Here is a 21,373-nt window from a genome sequence, read left to right as displayed (position 1 = left end):
AAAGTATTTAGTCAGCCACCGATTGTGCAAGTTCCCCCACTTAAAATGATGACAGAGGTCAGTAATTTGCACCAGAGGTACACTTCAACTGTGAGAGACAGAATGTGAAAAAAAAATCCATGAATTCACATGGTAGGATTTGTAAAGAATTTATTCGTAAATCAGGGTGGAAAATAAGTATTTGGTCAATAACAAAAATACAACTCAATACTTTGTAACATAACCTTTGTTGGCAATAACAGAGGTCAAACGCTTACTATAGGTCTTTACCAGGTTTGCACACACAGTAGCTGGTATTTTGGCCGATTCCTCCATGCAGATCTTCTCAAGAGCAGTGATGTTTTGGGGCTGTCGCCGAGCAACACGGACTTTCAACTCCCGCCACAGATTTTCTATGGGGTTGAGGTCTGGAGACTGGCTAGGCCACTCCAGGACTTTCAAATGCTTCTTACGGAGCCACTCCTTTGTTGCCCGGGCGGTGTGTTTTGGATCATTGTCATGTTGGAAGACCCAGCCTCGTTTCATCTTCAAAGTTCTCACTGATGGAAGGAGGTTTTGGCTCAAAATCTCACGATACTTGGCCCCATTCATTCTGTCCTTAACACGGATCAGTCGTCCTGTCCCCTTGGCAGAAAAACAGCCCCATAGCATGATGTTTCCACCCCCATGCTTCACAGTAGGTATGGTGTTCTTGGGATGCAACTCAGTATTCTTCTTCCTCCAAACACGACGAGTTGAGTTTATACCAAAAAGTTCTACTTTGGTTTCATCTGACCACATGACATTCTCCCAATCCTCTGCTGTATCATCCATGTGCTCTCTGGCAAACTTCAGACGGGCCTGGACATGCACTGGCTTCAGCAGCGGAACACGTCTGGCACTGCGGGATTTGATTCCCTGCCGTTGTAGTGTGTTACTGATGGTGACCTTTGTTACTTTGGTCCCAGCTCTCTGCAGGTCATTCACCAGGTGTGGTTCTGGGATCTTTGCTCACCGTTCTCATGATCATTTTGACCCCACGGGATGAGATCTTGCGTGGAGCCCCAGATCGAGGGAGATTATCAGTGGTCTTGTATGTCTTCCATTTTCTGATGATTGCTCCCACAGTTGATTTTTTCACACCAAGCTGCTTACCTATTGTAGATTCACTCTTCCCAGTCTGGTGCAGGTCTACAATTCTTTTCCTGGTGTCCTTCGAAAGCTCTTTGGTCTTGGCCATGGCGGAGTTTGGAGTCTGACTGGTTGAGGCTGTGGACAGGTGTCTTTTATACAGATGATGAGGTCAAACAGGTGCCATTCATACAGGTAACGAGTGGGGGACAGAAAAGCTTCTTACAGAAGACGTTACAGGTCTGTGAGAGCCAGGGATTTTCCTTGTTTGAGGTGACCAAATACTTATTTTCCACCCTGATTTACGAATAAATTCTTTACAAATCCTACCATGTGAATTCATGGATTTGTTTTTCACATTCTGTCTCTCACAGTTGAAGTGTACCTCTGGTGCAAATTACTGACCTCTGTCATCATTTTAAGTGGGGGAACTTGCACAATCGGTGGCTGACTAAATACTTTTTTGCCCCACTGTATATGGATATCTATATCTATAAGAATTATTTATATCATTTGTAAATATAGCTGCTACTGCCAACAGGGTGACGAAGGAAGCCAACCAATCTACTGCTGGTCAGCACCCACTAAGAGCTAACTAAAGCTACTAATCTGGACTAGTGCAAATATACAAGCCTTTTTTTGCATGTGGAGTCAGCCTCTGCAAAGAAAGACATCTCTGCTTGACAAATGAAGCAGTGAAGTATAGCAAGCATGTCCCATCACAGTGGTATCATGGGTGTCGTCTTGATGATCGTGGTGAGATGATGATCTTGGAAAGAAGGGTTATTTGCAAGTGGTGGTCTGTTGCGGTGGCTGGGCCAGGACTGTGGCTGGGGGGAACCTACTGCCCAGTGCTTGGGTCACCCTTTGGCTACAGCAATTCATCTACCAAATGTGACAGTGATGAACTTCCAGTGTATATGCCCAACAGGATGATTTTCCAGGACCTGAGAGGGGACACAGTTTCTCTTTGGTGCATCCCAACAGTGGAAGACGGGCCTTGTGATGGCAGATGCTTTCATCGCAGTGGATATGACCACCATGAAATCCAGAGAGGGGTTTCAAGAAACTTAAAAGGCATCAAGAAAAAATGGCTAAAGTAATGAATATATATGAAATCAATAAGCGGTTATTTTTCTTCTAACTTGTAAACATTTTTGGATATTTTTGTAGTGTCCTTAAGTATGTTCCTCAGGAATCATAATAAGGCTGATGTTTATATCAAGCAAACAGCCTTCCAACAAATAACATACCCACACACACCTACAGTCTCAACTTTACATGGCTTTAATTCATGTACAGGATGCTGTGTTTTTACTTAGGTCATACTGACCTAAGTAAACACTGTCGCTAAGTTACTTATCAAAACTAACCACAGTAACAAGGACCTATGTCACCACAAACTGTTGCGCCTTTTTATACAGCAGAATAAGACAGTCCAAGGTTAGATGAAGTTAATAGTTGATTCTTTTGTGTTACTGCGTTTATAACTCTTTTTTAAGCTGCTAGCTTCTGCAGGCATTAAAATACACGTTTTCTTCGTCTTCTGTAACAGTAACACCTCTTCAGTAATATAAAAGTACAGACTGGGTGTCTGTAGGTTCTGACCCGTTGTCTCTACACTTTACTTTTTAAAGGGATCTGTCAGGGTTTTTTTTAGAGGTATGGCTTTGGCCAGTAGGGGTGCTTATGAAAAATTCATTAAAATCTTGTACTGTTGGGCAATCCAGCAAGTTAATCATACAAATTTAACAGGAAAGCTAAACTGGACCCCTATGGTGCTATAGTGCTATGGCAACACTGAAAACATGAATAATGTGCTTCACTAAACTCAGCATAACAAATGCTGCACAACTTTGACACCTTGTGGTTAAAAACAGAAACACCCAAGTAATGTCGTTAACTAATTTTAAAACATCTGACCTCATTTAGCCCAACACAAGACATCCAAAAGCAGAGGGTGCAAAGATCTTAATTACTTGGCAATTAAAAGCATGAGGGTGACAAAATAACTGGAGTGCAAGACTGACCTGAAAGTGCAGAATTATGGTCCAGATCAATCCCAGCGTCAGTTTTGGGTTGCCGTCTGTGATGTCATCATTTCTTATATTTACAAGTTTGACCTGGTAGAAGGAAATGCAAATTTAGCACATGCAGACTTATACTGTTTTTAAGTAGTCATAGCCTGCTTCTTCTTTTTTTTTTAATATATTCACCTTTAAGCACTAACAATGAGTTTTCCTCTTCCATATTATGCCTGTCATTCCACAACCACCACAAGAGGGCACAGTCGCCATTGTATTATGCTAGGGAAGATCGTTACCATAATCACAGTGTGGCACTGAGGGGAACTGGTTAATGTTTTGTAGTAATTAAACGTTTTATAACATAATATAATGAAAAAAGTGCACTTTTTACACACCCCCTTCAAATAAAGCAGGAAACTACTAAAAAATTAAAATAGTCTGACCACAGTTAGATATTATAGCATTTAATAACGAACTCCTCCACTGCCCATCAGATCATCTGTAACAGCTGTAATCAATCAAAGTTCAGTTTGGACAGTTTACATGCTATGACTACAGAAGTTGCGTCATGTGTCTGGTATGTACTGAAGCAAAACAATAGGACAACTCATTTGTTGCAATCTATGAATCCTTTGTCTCGAGCCTTACGTCACATCTGGCTGTGGCTCAACCAGGCTGCCTTCGTCTTCTCATCCTGAGCATGGTGGGGGAGGGGGATGCAATCAAAGCTCTCTGAAATCCCACTGATGGGATTTGCAGTCAGCGCTCCTTAAATGCTGCTATTACTGTTCATGTTTCATGATTTTTTTTGTAAGGAAACAGAAAAATGCCATGAATCCAGCTGTGTCTGATGGTGGCAGTGTCTGAGAACCTGCTTGAACCCAGATATCAGCTTTTTCGCTGTATAAACAAACAGATAGCTACCCCTAAACATGAACTGATATATTTGTGTAAACCATTTGTAAGACTTTATGTGTACTTAAATCCATAGGTTCTTGAGGGCATGAGACAGTTAATTAATGTTGCCTCTGTACACCAACACAATTTTACTGCACATTAATCAAATTGTAATCAAATGACAATGTAACTGAAATGCAGACATTCAGATTTAATTCAAGGGGTTTAACAAAGCGTTGCAAGGGCTGTTTTTAGTAGCTGAATGAAAATCCTTTGTAGTCAATGACTGTCTGAAGTCTAAAACCCATAGATGTCACCAAAGGCCGTTTCCTCCTATGAGGTGCTCTGCTAGGCCATTACTGCAGCAACATTCAGCTGCTGCTTCCTTGTGGGTCTCACATCTGAAAATTATGCTCTCTTGGGGTGAGTAGTATGCTTTGGGTCATTAACCATTTGTACTGTGAAGCTCTGTCTGTCAGTTTTGTAGCATTTGTCTGAATCTGAGCAGAAAGTACATTTCTGTACACAGCTCTTCCTACTACATCTATCAGCAGTCACATTATCAATAAGCACTAGTGACCCAGTTCCAGTGGCAGTCATAGACTCCCATCCAATGATATATTCTATATCATGTTTGATAGATGAGGTGAAATGCTCCAAGGCCATTTCTCTCCTTCTCCATACTTTTCTCTTCCCATCACACTGGTAAAAATTAATCTTGGTTTCACTTGTGGCTCTGGCTGTTTCTAATCTGCCCTTCTTGTTTCTTGAGAGCACCCAGTGGCTTCCACTTTGTTGCAAACCCACTTCTATTTATGAAAGGGTCTCTTGAATGCAAAATCTGGTAATGATACACCTACCTCCTCAAGAATGTGGGCTCGACATGGTTAGATATTAAGAAGCTAATTTTCATAAACAAATAAAGATTTGTGTTATATTCTACTTTTGTTGTCTTCTGTGCAGACCTTTTGTTGGTTCTGAGCAGGTCAGTCCATTCCTTTCTAAGAAGGTAACAGATTATTGACTTGGCCACTCCTAAAATCTTAGATATCTCTCTAGTAGGCTCATTTTCGGTTTTCAGCCAAATGATGGCCTCCACGGACCTCATATCGAGATTTAGAGTGAACAGCTGCAAAGCTCCAGCTCAAAATCTGGAATCAATGCCAGATGCTTTATCTGGAATAATGAGAGAACAGGTCTAACCACTAAACAATTAATTTTGAGCCTCTGAAAATGGGGGGTTGTCCATAAAAACTGCTTTCCTAAACAGTTAATGCAGTACTTTTGTAATACCCCCTGAATTGAAGCTGAAAGCCTGCATTTATATCAGATATTAACTGTTTTATTTAAAATTCACTGTGGTGGAATACAGAGGTCAAATGACCAAAATAAAAGTGTAATTGGCCAAAAACATTTGGATCTAACTCTAATTCATTACCAAATCAAAGTATAAAAATTACAGCTACTTTTTATGGAAACTTTCAGCTGTTTTTTCAGCTTTGTATGCAAGCTGATTTCCAATAGTCAAGCTGATGGTGTATAATTTAAAAAGTGTGTGGCAAATTACTCCAGTCACTATTCCTTACCTGCCGCCTCTTTAAATAGTCCAGCGCTATCTGTACATTCTGGAGTCTGTGGAAGCGCATCCTCCCTCTTTCCCGAGGCTGTGGACATAAAAAGGGAAAGGGAGCCATGTGTGCAAATCAGGATCTTCTCAATGTTAAAGGACACATTTTAAAACAATACAAATGACATGGAGGAAACGGGACATGCGTCTAAGGTTCTTACCCACTATTCTGGTAAGATGACATAAAAGAGCAAACAAACAAAAGCTCTTTGCACAACAACAGTGGCCATCTCCCTAAAGAAGATATGCTACATATCACGTACCGTCTTAGAACATTTTCCACCATTACCACCTGAACATGTCATAACAAATCACGCTTCCTTAGCTATGACCTGAATAAATTAATATTATTCACATGTCTGTCTTCAAATCATCGCAGAAAGTTGCATAATATGATCTCTTGCGGCAGATGTTTGTGAATAGTCAGGGGCCACTGAATGAGGTCATGAAATGGAAAATGCATTCAAGCCAGGATGCAGCAGCAGCTAAAGACTTGCACTGCATTCAGCTACCTTGTTTTGTTTAGTAACGATGAAATGACACCATAAATATAAACCCCATTTGGGTAGTGAATGGTACTCAGTTCCCCTTTTGAAGCCTTCTTCTCAAAAGCAGCATATGAAAAATGTCCAGATCATCACGCAAGACTGAAGAGTTTTGACTGTATGACTAATGATGTGCAAAGCTAGTGAAATGAGTATAAAGACCCAAGCTTTATGGACAGCTTCTGTCATATTTTATTGAATCTTTTAAATGATTTTGCAAGATCAGTGAGCCAAATCGCTCTGTCTTTTTTTAACAGGAACAAAAACTGAAAATTAAAAAGCCTGGGTCTTTGGATCAAGGGCACATTTTTCTGTGCCATCAGTATCACATTATAATATGAACGAAATTATATAACGTGCTCATGAAAAAAGGTGACTATGAAACAAAGTGCTTCATAGAAGAAAAAATAAAATGGCCAAGTGTAAAATTCGTCCCTGCTAAAGCAAGTATTTTAGACTACAGTAAGCACAAATCCTATAGTGGGATTGTGTCTGTGCTTCTGTTAACTTGTCACAGCACGCCCTGAATTAGTTTGTTACTAAAGGGGGTGGGAGGGCAAGCCACACGTACCCCCTTATCATCATCCACCGTGTCTCCATGCTGCTCAACTGCGCATGCGTCTGTCCCACTCACCAACCGCAAAGTCTTCAGAAAATCACGCTCCCTTGGCTTATCATCGAAAAGGCAACACATGGGGAAGAAGAGGAAGACATGGACACACACAGCGGCCAAATCATAAGGAAGTTAGACAGTGGACAGAAACAAGTCAAAGAGTGGAGAACAGAGGAGGAGGAAAGTGGGATGTAAACAGAAAACAGATATGCAGGAGGATGAAAGTTAGTCATACTAACGGGGAATAACTGCTGGGATTCCTTGCATGGGACTACATGCAGTCTAAATATACAGAGTAGCAACATATTAACACTGACATGTACTACAGTATGCACAAAAAATATCTGAACGTACTTCAGGTAAATAAAGGATTAACAAGTTAACAGATGAATAAAATACTAAAGCATTGCAGCTACATAGTTTTTACTTTCAGTTATGTTTAAGTATACATTTTCACAGTACGACTACTCGATACTGCAGATTAACATATTTTAAAATGCTGGTCAGAAACACAAATTTTAAAAAAAAATGTGACTGGTGATGTTGAAAAAAAATCTATCTCATTTTCACTTCCTGGTCATTTCAGGTTTTGCATGACAGAAAGTGGCTTCAGCAAAGTGTTGCTATTGACTGTAAAATTACTTTAGGCAACTTGCAAAAGGATGCCAAAAGCTTCTGTTATTTTTGTCCTCTGCCAATTGGACTAATGGGAGATGACATGACTTTTTAGGCACAGACCTACAGTAGCATCTGTCTCTTATGGGAGAGTTAAGTGTTCAAGAGACTTCAGTAACTAGAAGAAATCCCAATGCTTTGATTTAACTGTTTATATTTTTTCAATGCAATTCTGCCCACCTAAAAAGATTTGACATCGTATATATAAAGTCAAATATAAAATATGAAATTTAATGCATATTGTCAAATTAAATTGACGTGTTTAGCATACATCAGTTTAAACCAAGTGTATTATCTTTAATAATTAATTGTTTTCATAAATGAACCTTCAATTTTATTTATTTCACATGCATTTTACTCTAAATTATTGCTTCGTGCTCATGAGGGTAGAGACTGTTTTTTAGTTGTTTTGAGTGAAGCACTGAAAGTAAAGTGATTATTCCTCTGAGCTGTGATGCAACTGTTTATATCACCTGTTTTAAAAGCAGCCTCAGGAGTTAGAGGGCGAAAAAGCTTGTTAACAAGTTTGTTAAGTGCTCCAATTAATGTGTCAGAAACCACAGTGGGCAACCACAGAGCTAATTTAGAGTTTACATTTCTGAATGACAGACAAAATTCCTTCACTACTTAAATGTTATATCAAATCTCACATGAGCTTGGCACAACTTGAGAAGTAATACTGCTACTACTGCTACCACTACTACTATCACAAATAAACAAGTAACATGTGAATGTAAAAAACAAAAGACATACTCTACCGCTCACATTCAGCTTAGACTGAGTAGAACAGCTCAAAAAATTAAAAGAATGACCACATGAGGAAGTTGCATTGATGTCACAGAGAAGACAGAGAGGAAAATTCATTAAAAGTGGGATTTTGATGAGTGGGTTTTGGTGAATACGAAAAGTGATCGGATGGTTTTCTCCCAAGAATCCCTCCCTCCCACCATAAGCCATGTGAGTAAGAAGAGGGAAGGGCCAGTGCATCAGTTATGAGAAGGTATGACATAGTGCCCCATGGGAAAAAGAACAGTTCTCGCACTCTGTTTATTAAAGTCAAATGAGAATCTGGGTTTGTAAGACTGGTCTCATAGGAAACTCCTCAGGCTAAGAATTCAACTGGATCCACAAGTACCAAAACACTGTCAGTGTTTATGACTAGAGTAACAGAAAAACATGAACTCACCAGTGTATCTCCAGACAAAACCTCCAACAGCGAGATCAGGTTATGTCCATCTCGTAAGTCTTCATAAAGATCATTTATATGCTTTCGTACCTACACAAACAGGGAAGAAACGACACTGTAAACTAACTGCATGCATCATGTAGTTTTAAAAACATTTTAAGAACAGATCTCACAAACAATGAAGGTCTATCACATTCATAAAGTTGGCTTGGCAGTCATTGTTTTTGTTGATGCTTCCATGTGTCAATCACTTAAATTGGTTTCATTTATGGTCTAATTTTGGGAAAACTTGTTTTAGATCAAATTCTTAAAACACGCTGAATCTGTTGAGTTGTAGCAGGATATCACTGTGACACCTCATCTTAACACCTGCGAAAGGCACTTTGCAAATCCAGTTTGATGCTTCCTCCTTGCAGCAGGCCAATTTCTCCTTCCTGCCCTAAATACCGCCCCTCTGAAATCACCCTGCTGCCCGATGACCTGCTTTCACACAGGGCTTCCAGCACTGTAATCGCAGATAGTGGCCACAGCTGTAGAGCCAAAATAGTCCTGTACCCTTATGTTACTGGATCAGCAAAGCAGGTCCCAGACTATTATTCAGCACCTCTGAATTCTCCGGGACCACATCTGAGGCCTGCTCACACAGACATTACAATAACCTAAAGTGGCCCAAAATCTGTCGGTGGATCAGAGAATACAATGTAAATATTACAGTAAAACCATTAAGTCAAGTTGAAACAACTAGGGGTAAAACGTTTCTGATGGTATTACTATCTATAGATTTATCGATGTGTCATGCTTTACTGTAGTACAAACAGAAGACATTATTTCCTTATTTCTTCTGCCAAGATTGTGGTAAAGTTTACATGGTGTGTTGGTGCAAGCTGTAGCAAGCATTTCCTCAAGGTAGGAAATAGTAGATTCTTCTTGTTCACCCTTTTATTTTTTTTTACTATTGAAAATAATAAAACATTTCTGCTTAACCTCACATGCAACCAGCCATCCATAAGTCATAACCAGTCACTGATAACAGGAGGCCCATAGAGGACTGATTGAAATCAGTTCTTTATTCCAAGTTTATCCTCGTATTTGCTGATAATTGCATGAAAAGCACAAAATACACTTAAGCGGTCATATATAGACTAACCAGACACTTTAATAGGTACACCTGTTCAAGTGATGGTTAACTCAAATATCTAGCCGATCACATGGCAGAAACTTAATGAATTTAGGCATATAGGTGCATTTCAGTGCAAGCCATCCTTCCAAGACCAGAAATATTACATCTTATACATACATCTTAATAGCAATCAGATGCATGCATGTCTATATATATAATATAAAGTCAAAATGCTTTTTTATATTTTGCTTTGTTCATTGAATTTATTTTTGCATGACACCACATTTGACTACGAATGGATTAAAAACGCTCCTCATTCGGGAAGCTAATGCAAAGAGTTGCATGATTAAGTGGCTGCACAAAACAAAGCCGGACATTTATTTTTGCTTCAAAATGTTTGTTGTATTGGCATTTATTCAGTTTTAATACCACAGACAGATAAAGACGTCCTACTCACAGGAGCATAGGATTAAGAACTAATCAGAACTAATGAGCAGCTCACTTTTTTCTCTGCTTCAATATGTTTTCTTTTCTTTTTAGGGACTTTTTTTAAACTGAAGCGAATGAAAAAAATGTAACCTAACTACATATTTATAACTCGCATTACATACTGGACATAATTAAGACTTTGGTGATTAATGGACCACTTACGCAAGAACCTCATAAAGACAACACTGTAAATTGCGCCCAGATTCTTTTATTACAAAGACATATTAGACAAGACGTGCTTGTCTGTCTGTCTGCTAACGTGTTTCATTAAATCCACACAGATTAAAACGCCACAGTAAGCATTTCAAATTCCTGAGTCAACAAAAGGCAATCATTTGCTGCAATGGTGCAGCAGAGCATGTCCTTCTAAATGACTTTTAATAAGCTTTAATAACATCTGAGGAGGAATGTTAACGTGTTAAGACCTAACAGGGAAAGTCATATTACTTAGCCAATAAATAATGAAGAACATGAAAAGGGTTTTTCAAGCTGCTGTGGAGAAAAAAATGTTGGAACACTAACAAGAATTCAGACTGAATCTATAAACACCATGGACACAGAAATTGGGATATTAAAAAATAATTTAGAAGTTCAAAAGAAGCACTCATAAATCAGCAATGATTCTTACCTTCACCAGATGCTGGTTTATCCATTTTGTAAACGTCTTCTTTTGCACTCTGTCTCTTTCATCTGCAGAGAAAAAAAACACTTTCTTTAGATTTGGTGTTTTGGCAACATACACCCCTTTTTGTAAATGCCACCACTAAAGAAGCTTAATCCTGCTGTGCATACTTATTCTACATAACCTCTTGGGATGCACTAACAAGTGGTGTATAGATTACATTATGCAAAGTGTGAAATAAAATCTTCCCCAATGTATGCATGAAGGTAAAGGTGGTTGTTTTTCCCCACAGACAGGCATCTAAAATGTGCTGTAAGTGTTTCAAGTAAAATCATATCTTTAATGTGCCAGTAAGTCAATCTGTAATATTAGTTTGTGGATTTACAGCTTTGATGAAAATCATGTTGAAAAGTAAGTAGAGAAAATATGCCCCAGTGTCTCTAAAGAGACAGAAATAACTGTATGACAGTGTTTTTTGTTTTGCGTCACCATAGCAGCCAGACTTCTTGCAGAAAATGGCATATAGGTGGAACCAGGAAACAAATGGATGCAATTAAATGAGAAAAAAAAGAAAACTAAAAAATTGAGTTAAGTTTTAAAATATGTTTCTCAGTAACATAATAACGACTGAGAAAAACGACACTCTTTTCTAAACAGTGACTTGTTTAATATTTTTCATCATATTTTTCTTTGAGTTGGACGTCCATTCACTGGCAGAGGCAAACCAGAATCAACCCTGTCACTACAGCTATGACTCATTTCCCCTGATTCCACATCTTCCAGCTTCCAGCAACTTATCCTGATTGAACAGAAAAAAACTCACATGCTCAATCAATAACATGACTACACCATCTGTCGGCCAGATCACATTCATTCCAGCAACACTGTGGAAGCCTGAAGCTCTTACTGCAGACGAACAACACAGATAACCTCCTGTCTTTACTAATCTTCAGCGTGGAAGATTAGGCTTGCAAAATAAGTTTTGCATAAGGACATTTTACCTGCAGTTAGTAAGAAGCAAGTACAGGCATGACTAATCTTTTTAAGGAAATGACAAAAACCAGTAAGACGAACCCATGCAGCACATTAGCGCTACCAAGCGCTCCCTACGTTCCCTCTCTGTCTTTAGGCGGTACTTCATTGTCTGCACGCCTTCCCGAGGGCTGTCGAGAGGATCGCTATCCAGGTACACAGATGCCATGCGGATAAGTGACTGAAGAAGAGGCAGCAGCAACGGTCTCCCTCTTCTCGCCTGCTTGCCAACCACCCTCTAGGGCTCTAGCTGTGACTCCCTCTCTCGTCAAACTTCCAGAACGAGTCCTGTCAGGTTTTCCATTCTAATTTTGGTTTCCATGTGGTTCACTGTTTATCTAGCAGCAGCGCTCAAAAATCATATAAGAAAGTCAGTGTGCCTCATGGAAAAAAGGAAAACGGAGAAAATGCTCCTTGTTAGCTGACTATTAATGAAGAACTAGTTTCTTTAAGCCATGTATCACATTTTCTCATGACATCATGTCTCACTTAACTATTTCACATATCAGATGCATCTTGTGCAATATAAACATGCTCAACTGTGAGCCCCAATTTTCAAGAGTGCAAAAACAATCATCTTTCTATTGTTCAACTGCCACCAAGACTTAAAATGTTTACTCCAGGAAAAACAACTGAGAACACTTTAAGTAAAAGAACGGCCAAAACCTCCTATTACGCAACATGAATAATAACAGTTTTTAGTTGAAGTCCTTCATCTGTTTTCTTATCATACTGAACATCACAGTTATATAAGACAAAAAATGAAAGTGCTCTTGTTGTGACAAATGATGCTTCAGAAACTTGCATACTTACATCCAACACACTGTATTGCAATGCATGGCTGGTTGATAAACAACTATAATATTTGTTTGTAATATTGTAATCCTGTGTCTTGAAAGCATTAGTTTCTAACAAGAACTGAGCCACTCTGTATCTACCTAAGTTTATAAAGGACAGCATATTCTCTGTGGAGTCACAGAGTCTGAAAGATGTCCAGATAGTATATAAGCTCCCTTTTCAATGATATAGCAGCTTTGCATGTGAAGGGAAAGAGTCCTTCAGGTTTATAATGAAGCTCGAAACATGCATTTACAGAACCAGGCGCCTTCAGAGCTCTGTGACTGTATTCTCTGCAGATTTGTACATTTAGCTCATCTAAAAATAGTGCATGATTAAAAGCAGCTGAGAATTCAAAAGTGGGTTGGACTGATAACTATTACTTTTTTGATAATCTGCACAAAGCTCAAAGACTGAATTAAAAAAAAGAAAAAAGATACAGTGCAACAAAACTAATCAGGAGAAGCAAACTGAAAGGAAAAGATGCAGTGAAACCCCTTCCCAGCAGCACTGCTGTGTCATTGCTGATGTGAATGTCCCTGTGACTCCATCGTGCAGCTTAATCACACAGAAATAAAGCAGCGCACTCTGCAGCAGGACACCAATTTGGTGTGTAATGCCCATGTCTAAGCTCTCTGCTGCATAATGCATAAACCTCTCCCGAAAAGCTCATTAATATAGATTGACTGGGCAAATTTTCCAGGAAACTCTACAGCTCAGAGCAGAGGTCAGGAGCCGAAAGAAGTGTCATCAACCAGCTTTCAATCACAGTCAGTAACAGATAACCTTAGAGCACATGATTTCACATACTTCACAGATTACTGATAGCGCACAGTCAATACACTCATATCAATAAATGTCATGGCAATCAGGTTGACATTATTGCTGCCATTCATTCTTAAATACAGTATAAATAGATAATGAAATATTTAGCATATTATTATGTGCTACAAAGCAAGTCATTACTGTAAATAAGCTTCCTAAATATTATTAAAGTGAGTTTAGTGGTATGGTGCCCTCTTGAGGACTCTTGAGGACAAGAATAAAAGTACTCTTTGAGCGCAGCCTGAAAAGTATGCCTTATAATTCTAGTGACATATTATTTGTCATATATGTCACTAATATTTGACATATTAGTGACATATGAAATCAGTGAAGATCAGATATTAAACAGCAAGTACTCAATCTCTGCCCCTCTAAACTTAAGTCAGACCTAATGTGTTTATACAAACGTCTCCTCATAATATAAAACTTTATCAGCCTTATCGCACACTTACTTATTACAGTTAATAAATTCTATGATTGTACTGCTTGGACTTTTGTTTCACCTTATATGCGGTGCCACATTTAAGGTTCCAGTGACACAGGCAGAGACTGGTCAATGACACCCCTGACAACCACGGGTCGTTTGAGAAGATTGGTTGCCGAGTGCTTGCACACGGTCAAAGTGACCCCTGCTAGCGATTGCTAGCACACACTGTGACTTTGTGATCCACTGACAGCCAGCAGCTGCTCACCAACCGGTCCAGCAATACACATTTTTCCCAGAAGGTTGCTGGCCATGCTCTTGGCCTGTGTGGCTGAGGCCTTATTGTGCTAAAACAATGCTGCGTAAACGTGCATTTGAGCCATTTACTTTCTTCCACTTATCCAGTTCAGGTTTGTGGGAGCCTGTTCCAGCTGTCACAGGGTGATTGGGAGGGTGCACCTTGGACACATCGCCTATCTGTCACAAGTCAACATGTAGATACTGATACAGCATTTCAGTAATGACTAAAACATGTGTTATTTATTTCTGAAATACTGAATTAGTATATCATTTGAGTATGTAGATGAAATCTCTTTAATATACTGGCTCAACCCCATTCAGTTACATCAGTGACACACAACATCCATGCAGTTCATTTTAGCAGTTATCTGAATGATGCCAAAAACTATGATATTGTCAATAAATAAGTAAGAAAGTGAGGAAAACATCATATGAACGAATTAATAACTCAATACTTGAGGTAGTAAATGTATGATGTTCAGAAACCTTTGCAAAGTAATTAAACTTACAGTGTGTGATTGCTTGTACGTGTCTGTTTAAATGTTCTTACTTTGGTAGATGATTCACCTCCACCAAAAGTCTGGGAACCGGATAACTGGATTGTGACCTCTGACTTTAAACGGTTGATGTTTGAAGGATCACAAGTTGTAGAAAGCCCAACCCGACAAACCACCATCCTAACGTCTACAACCTCAGGCGATGTCTACAGAATGCATTTATCAAAACCTTCTTCCGATGAGCAAATTTACACCGAGGCAGGAAGTCAAACTGGTAGTAATTAAGGTGTTGTTTACTGCACAGTCTTACATCGCAGTATGTGAACATATTCAAGTGAATAGTTTCTTTTAGCAATGACAGCAAACAGCTGTGAATCATTAGCCACAGCAGCCAGTCTTGTATAAAACTAGATGATGAGCATAACACTGTTGTGAGGCCTGTGTGCACTCGGTCTGCAGTCCAAGCCCAGTGCAAGCCAAGAGTCCACCCACAGCATTCAAACGGTCAGCCTGAGACACTTATTTGTAGACCTCAGCAAAGCACATGTGCATGGCTATAAATAGCTACAACCCTAAACCATGCTGCCCCTGCAACTGCAGGCTACATAATCTGTGCCACTCAGGTGACATCCTTCATTTTCTGCCATGCAAAGATGAGTGAAGTGAAGTCGTCCTTGTAATAGAAGTGAATGTATTTATTTGAACAGAGATTAAAGTTGTATAAGTTTGTATCCTTTGATTTTGGAATCTGATTGATGTAGCGCAAAACAAAACGGATCAAATCCTATGATATGTTCTCCAGCATCGAATTTGCATATTCAAAACTACATATTCAACACATGACACTGATTTTGTACCCAAATAAACAATTCAGATTCTAATTTGCTTTCAACTGACTTTCAGAAAATGGAAAATCAACCCAGCAGTAGTACAGCCTACCCTTTGACTGGCTGTTCAATTTGTAATTTCATAATTAAATAATTTAAACAGAAGCAGAAACACAAACAGATGAATTTCAGTTTTCCTGAGAACATCTGGCAGAGAAGGACAGGGACACCCTTTGGTATTTTGCTATGTCACAATGCCTAAAATATTCTCACATTCTGAGAGGAGCAAAGAAAGCTCTACCAATCACAGTCCACCATATGTAATCCCTTTGCTCTCATATGTGAAGGAAATAAAAACAAACATGAAGCCTAAACTCAAGAGCACTCAACCTTCAACCCACTGACGAGGACCCACTGAACATTCTTGCTAAACAGCCTCCTTTCACAGCTCTTATGCTGCAGCCACTTCAATAAGCAAAGGCCTGTGTGCTTTATTTAGACTACAAGGTAACCCATTGCACCTTTATTTAATAGTGACTCTGGTCATTTAAAAAAAAAAAAAATACCCTCAAATAATTCAAATGATAAGGCTCTCCTCCACACAGTAGTGATCCTGCTCATACACTGACATACATTAAATAAATAAATAAATAAATAAATAAACCTTTCACTAAATGCTCCATTAGGACAAAACCTATTCAGTCTTTGCGTGTTTCTTTTGAAAATGTTGAAATAAATATATTTATTATATCACTCTACATCATAATTATAGTGTTTATTATTTAAACACTTATTATGTTTCGAAGCAAGACTGCACACTCGTGGCCTACAGCTGTGGCTTTGTGAGGCTGCACATTAGAAGAGTGGCGCTTTGAGCAAAACACCAACATGCTGGTGACCCCTGGTTTTTGTCAAACGAAGGTCGGCAACTTTTGCTATCGAAAGAGACATTTTTGAGCTATTTTTCTACCCCCAAAAAATCTATATGGAGATGCAAAACGTGGCTACTTATGATTATTTGATACTTTAACTGCATTTTCAATTTCTTATTTTGGATGTTTTGCTAATTATTTTAATTATTTTTTATTACCAAAAAAATAGATCAAGTAGAGGAAAAACAGTCTTAACTACTACTTCAACTGCCTTTTCTTCTACTAACATTATGCTCCTGAAGCGAACATGCACATAAAGACAATGGCGAGTCAGAATGTTTACCAAATACATACCATATTTGCTATCTTAGCATATTTCCCTAAATAGCATACTAGCATTTCCTAATTAGTGATAAATACAATCTACGGCTAAGCTGGTATAGCTTTGAGGGCCATAACTCATAATCCAAACTAAAATGAAATGTTAATCTGATGGTGATGGAGGTATGAAAGAGACACATGACACATACCACAGTCAATCAAATCAGAAAAAAATTGTGATAGGACCGAGAGACTGTCAGCCCTTAAACATCAAATCTCTTGCAACTTACAGCAACCTAATATTACTGATTCTATTATTCAACAGCTTATGCCTGTCAAACTATAAATTGGAGGTTTATATAAGCTGAATCACAACAGAGGACGACTGGTGGCTCAGTTCAATATGATCAGCTGCAATCCGTGTGTGTTTTAAAGGCACGCTGATATCATTGTTCCTGGTGTAAACAAAGACAGAAAAACATCATAGAGGGGGAGATACCGGAAGGTGCATTTTTCCCATTCTTTGTAAGTGAAATATTGTAGCCAGTAGGGTAGGGCAAAGACAGAGGTATGTGACTGGAACAGGTTGCCAAGCCTTCAGAGTAACCTGTTCAGTCAGTCTTTGCTTTTTTAAAGTGAAGAGACTAAAGTAAAGAAGAAACCATAATATTATTTTGTTTATGACTCCTTTCCTACAACTGCTGCTGAGAAAGTGCAGGCAGGGACAACGGGACAGCATGAACCAATGCTGCATATCATTAAATTAAAAGAGCCATCGCTTTCTGAAAACGTGCAGTAGCTGCAATATTAGCTGGCTACACAGACAGAAAATAATAATTAATGACTATTCTCACCATTTCTGGTGTAATAATGGTGTGCCCTGCTACACCCATGGGTGAGCTGACCCTTGATGAAATACAAATGGAGCATAAAGATGAAGCTGGCAGCGTACCCACAGACATGAGCTGTAACTACTCAGGTACTCAGCAAAATCCAGCAGAGGAAACAGAAAGCCATTAATGATAGCTAATGGCACATAAATACAGACTTACAGCACTTGCTTGAAAACACACTCACTCACACACACACAGCTGCAAACAATCCAATAGCTTCCATTTGTGCAGCAGCTGCACCTGCCTTATTGGACCATGACTCCAATGAATATTTGGCTCAAATGTGGCCCATATCTGTAGATTTCTGTGGGCCATATTTGGCCTTGACTAAGACCATTGACTCAGGGTGAATCAGCCACAGGTTCACTCTATATGTAGCCCACAAAACACTTGTCATAACACACATCAAGCCCATCTCATAACTTTGTTGACCAGGTTTGCCCGACACAACGTTTGCCAGCGTCCTAATTGAGATGTCACCCAGATCGCACTCAAATTTTGCTGCTCTCCACTGTTGTAAAACAATGACCACTCAACATCAACAACTGATTCTTTTTCTTTTTTGAAATTAAATAAACACAGATTCACAATTCACACTGTTTTACAGACCATAAGAATAAAACAAAATTAAACAAAGCCACATTTTTCCATCATGCTGAATTATTTTGTCCCAGTTTCTCTCCAGGTACTCGGGCTTCCTCTCACAGTCCAAAGTCATGTAGTTACTGGGGTTAGGTTAACTGGTGATTCTAAACTGCTCATAGGTGTCAATGTGAGTGCAAATAGTTGTCTGCTTCTCTGTGCTAACCCTGTGACAGACTGGCAACCTGTCCTGGGTATACCCTGCCTTTCACCATATGGTATCTGGGACAGTTGTAACCCCTCCTTCAACCCTAAATTGGATAAGCAGAAGAGAATGAATGGATGGATGGATGGATGCATAGTTCTACTGTATAAGATACACAAAGCTAAGAATTATCTAGATTTGTTCTTACAATATTAAAAGAGACAGAATATTCAATGGTATCTATAAGGTGGTTCAGTGGTCCTTACTAAATAACTCTACCTTTTTTTCCCCACAGATACTTCTTCATAAGGAATAATAAGATATGATTAGCACCATTCCGCTTTCAGTCAAAACAATGATTCCCTTCACGCTGTACAAAAGCAGGTATCCCCGTGCATTCATTCAGGTTTTTCCACTAATTTGCCATTATTGCAAAGCTTATATGCTACATTAATTTCTTACAAGTGAGCATAGCAATAGCTAAATCTAATATGAATTTATAATGTTTTCATTTTCAGCAGTTACACGAGGTATAAGGATAATCACAAGAGCATTGAAATGGTTTTTAACCAACAGGTTTTGTGATGTGAAGGCAAAACAAAAAGCAATGGAACAAGTCATTTAATGGCTGTTCCACTTTAAAACATGGAGCAAGGAAAGCTGCTTCCTCTTGCCACTGCGCCACTGTGGCACTGCTTCCCAGCAACGACTGCATTTGGGAGAGAAGGGTGTTGCTGCTGGAGCGGGAGAGGAAAGGCTCCAGAGCATGAGTCAGGGGTGGGACACAGAGACTCACAAGATGATCTCATGTAAGCGGAGCTAAGCGGGCCTGTGGAATGAGGTTCAGTCATGCTGGTCTCATCACCATGACAACATATAAATACAACAGAGAGCATGTATTGTGCTCAGGCACAGATTTGTTTTAATGCGAAGACAGACAGACAGACAGACGTTTTAAGAGTTGTTATGCTTTTTTGAAATGAGATTTATTGATTAGATCAGTGAAGGACCTCGCAGCAAGAACAACATCATGCTTTAGCACTTGCTGTAAACAAAATGTACTGGTCAATAGCAAGAAAATAATCAGGCATTTGTTTACTGACTGTAGATAAGAAGCAGTATGATCTAGGAATGCATCTTGGCAAAACCTGCAAAACGAAACTGAGAGCACTCTGAGGGTATGGAGAGTGTGAGTGTGTGTACGTCGTCCATTTCTGTGTGCCTCCATGTTGGGTGTGTGTGAGAGTGTGTGTATGTGTATGTGATAGAGGGGATGCATGCTTGTGTCTGTATGCTTGTTCGTCTGGTGTCAGGTCACATCTTAGACTCTCCCTCTCTCTTAGAACATCTCAGGCTCCCCCAGATATGGGGCCTATTTTCCCAAGCCACATTCCTAGCCAGTAGCTGGTGTCCCCATGGACTGGTGCATTAGTACTTCTCGGGCTCTGGGGCTGGGTGCTCTGGTGTGTACTGGCTCACTCCCAAGGGCCACTTGGTGGGCCTTGGGAGTGAGCCTCTGCTAGGGGCTAGGGGCTGAGCCTCTGTTAGGGGCTGGGGTGCCCTTGGGTCTCGGGTCTCTGGGCCCAGAGCTCGGTCTACTCTGGGATAGCTGGCTTCCAGTGCACCACTGCAGCCATCTGGTGCTTCTGCAACATGGATGCTGGGTCTCTCCTCTGCTCTTCTCTGAGTCGGGGCCGCGGTAGTACCTGCGGTGGTCCTACTGAGGCTCTCATGCTCTGGGAGGCCTGAGGATGTCTGGGGTCCAGGTCTCCTTCTTGCCTGCTTCAGGTCCTCAGCTACCCACTTACATGGAGAAACCTTACGAACACAAGCGCACTCACACAAACAGGTGTACATAAAAGTGTTCACACAGGTGTTCACGCAGGTACTGACAAACACACACTATCTTGGGCTGCTGCTGCCTCTAAAAAATCTTGTATTATTACTGTGTGTTTTCCAGTAACATTGTTTTTTATGCATATATTGGTTGTTGCTGTGGTTGCTCTGCTTTTTTTCCTCAACAGCTGTTGAAGCAGTGTTTTTCTTTCTTTATCCCTTTTCATCTCCTTTATTTTCCCTTCTTCTCCTTCTTTTAACTTTCTTCCCAACTTCTCTTTCCTTTTTTTCCCCTTTTCCGCCCCCCAGTCTTGTCCGTTATGGTTGTAATTTTCCAAAATAAAAATAAAAAACTAGTTAAGTTCTAATAAAATATGACTATCAAGTGGACAATTATAGTGAAAGCCGTAAGGCTTCACTTGTGAAAGTACATCTGTTTGTCATTTTTTGGCCTTCAGACAACAATTCAAGACAACAATGCCGAACAGAGCGCGGAAAAAAAAAAGAAAAAGATGATAAAGCTGAAATCAGAAACTGATCCAGAAATCTAATGTAATTTTTCAGTCACGATCACATGAATCTGCAGCTATCAGATGTATAATATGGCAGGGCAAACCTCATTTTCTTCCTTTAAATAAATTCCTATAAATAAATGAATTTCAGGAGTGTCACCTTAATCACCATGGCACATGAACATGTGTCTGCAACTTGTATCTTGCTTCCGTTAAAACAAAGTATCTTTTGTACGGTAGCAGACTGTCTCCATACAGCCAGCCTGCTTTGTGTGTGGGCCACTAGGCCATTTGAATGTGATGAGTGGGCTGTCGACATAGAGCAGAGGGGTTGGGCTGCACAGTCCAGGAGGGTGGACAAAGGCAGTGACTGTGCAAAACATGCAAAGCTCTCACTTGCCTCTGTGTGTGATAAAACAAGGCAATAAAAATATTAAAAGGGGTTAGCTTAAATCATATGAAGATATTTTTAAGTATCTGCAATAGTCCTGCAAGTCAT

At 39.6% G+C, this 21,373-nt stretch overlaps 1 protein-coding gene across 1 annotated transcript in view; it reads right to left on the bottom strand.

Moving 5' to 3' along the window:
• dst (dystonin) overlaps positions 1–21,373 on the bottom strand; it is a 104,812-nt gene that overhangs the window by 72,290 nt on the left and 11,149 nt on the right. Inside the window, 5 exon segments of the mRNA XM_085182055.1 lie at positions 3,141–3,233; positions 5,621–5,698; positions 6,778–6,876; positions 8,681–8,770; positions 10,918–10,979. Of these exon segments, the coding sequence (XP_085038181.1) occupies positions 3,141–3,233; positions 5,621–5,698; positions 6,778–6,876; positions 8,681–8,770; positions 10,918–10,979 (422 nt within the window).

The sequence above is a fragment of the Neolamprologus multifasciatus genome, chromosome 13 (assembly GCF_963576455.1).
Source record: "Neolamprologus multifasciatus chromosome 13, fNeoMul1.2, whole genome shotgun sequence".
Taxonomy (NCBI): Eukaryota; Metazoa; Chordata; class Actinopteri; order Cichliformes; family Cichlidae; genus Neolamprologus; species Neolamprologus multifasciatus.
Note: the sequence above shows the minus strand (reverse complement) of the source record. Positions and strands in the feature narration are given on the sequence as shown.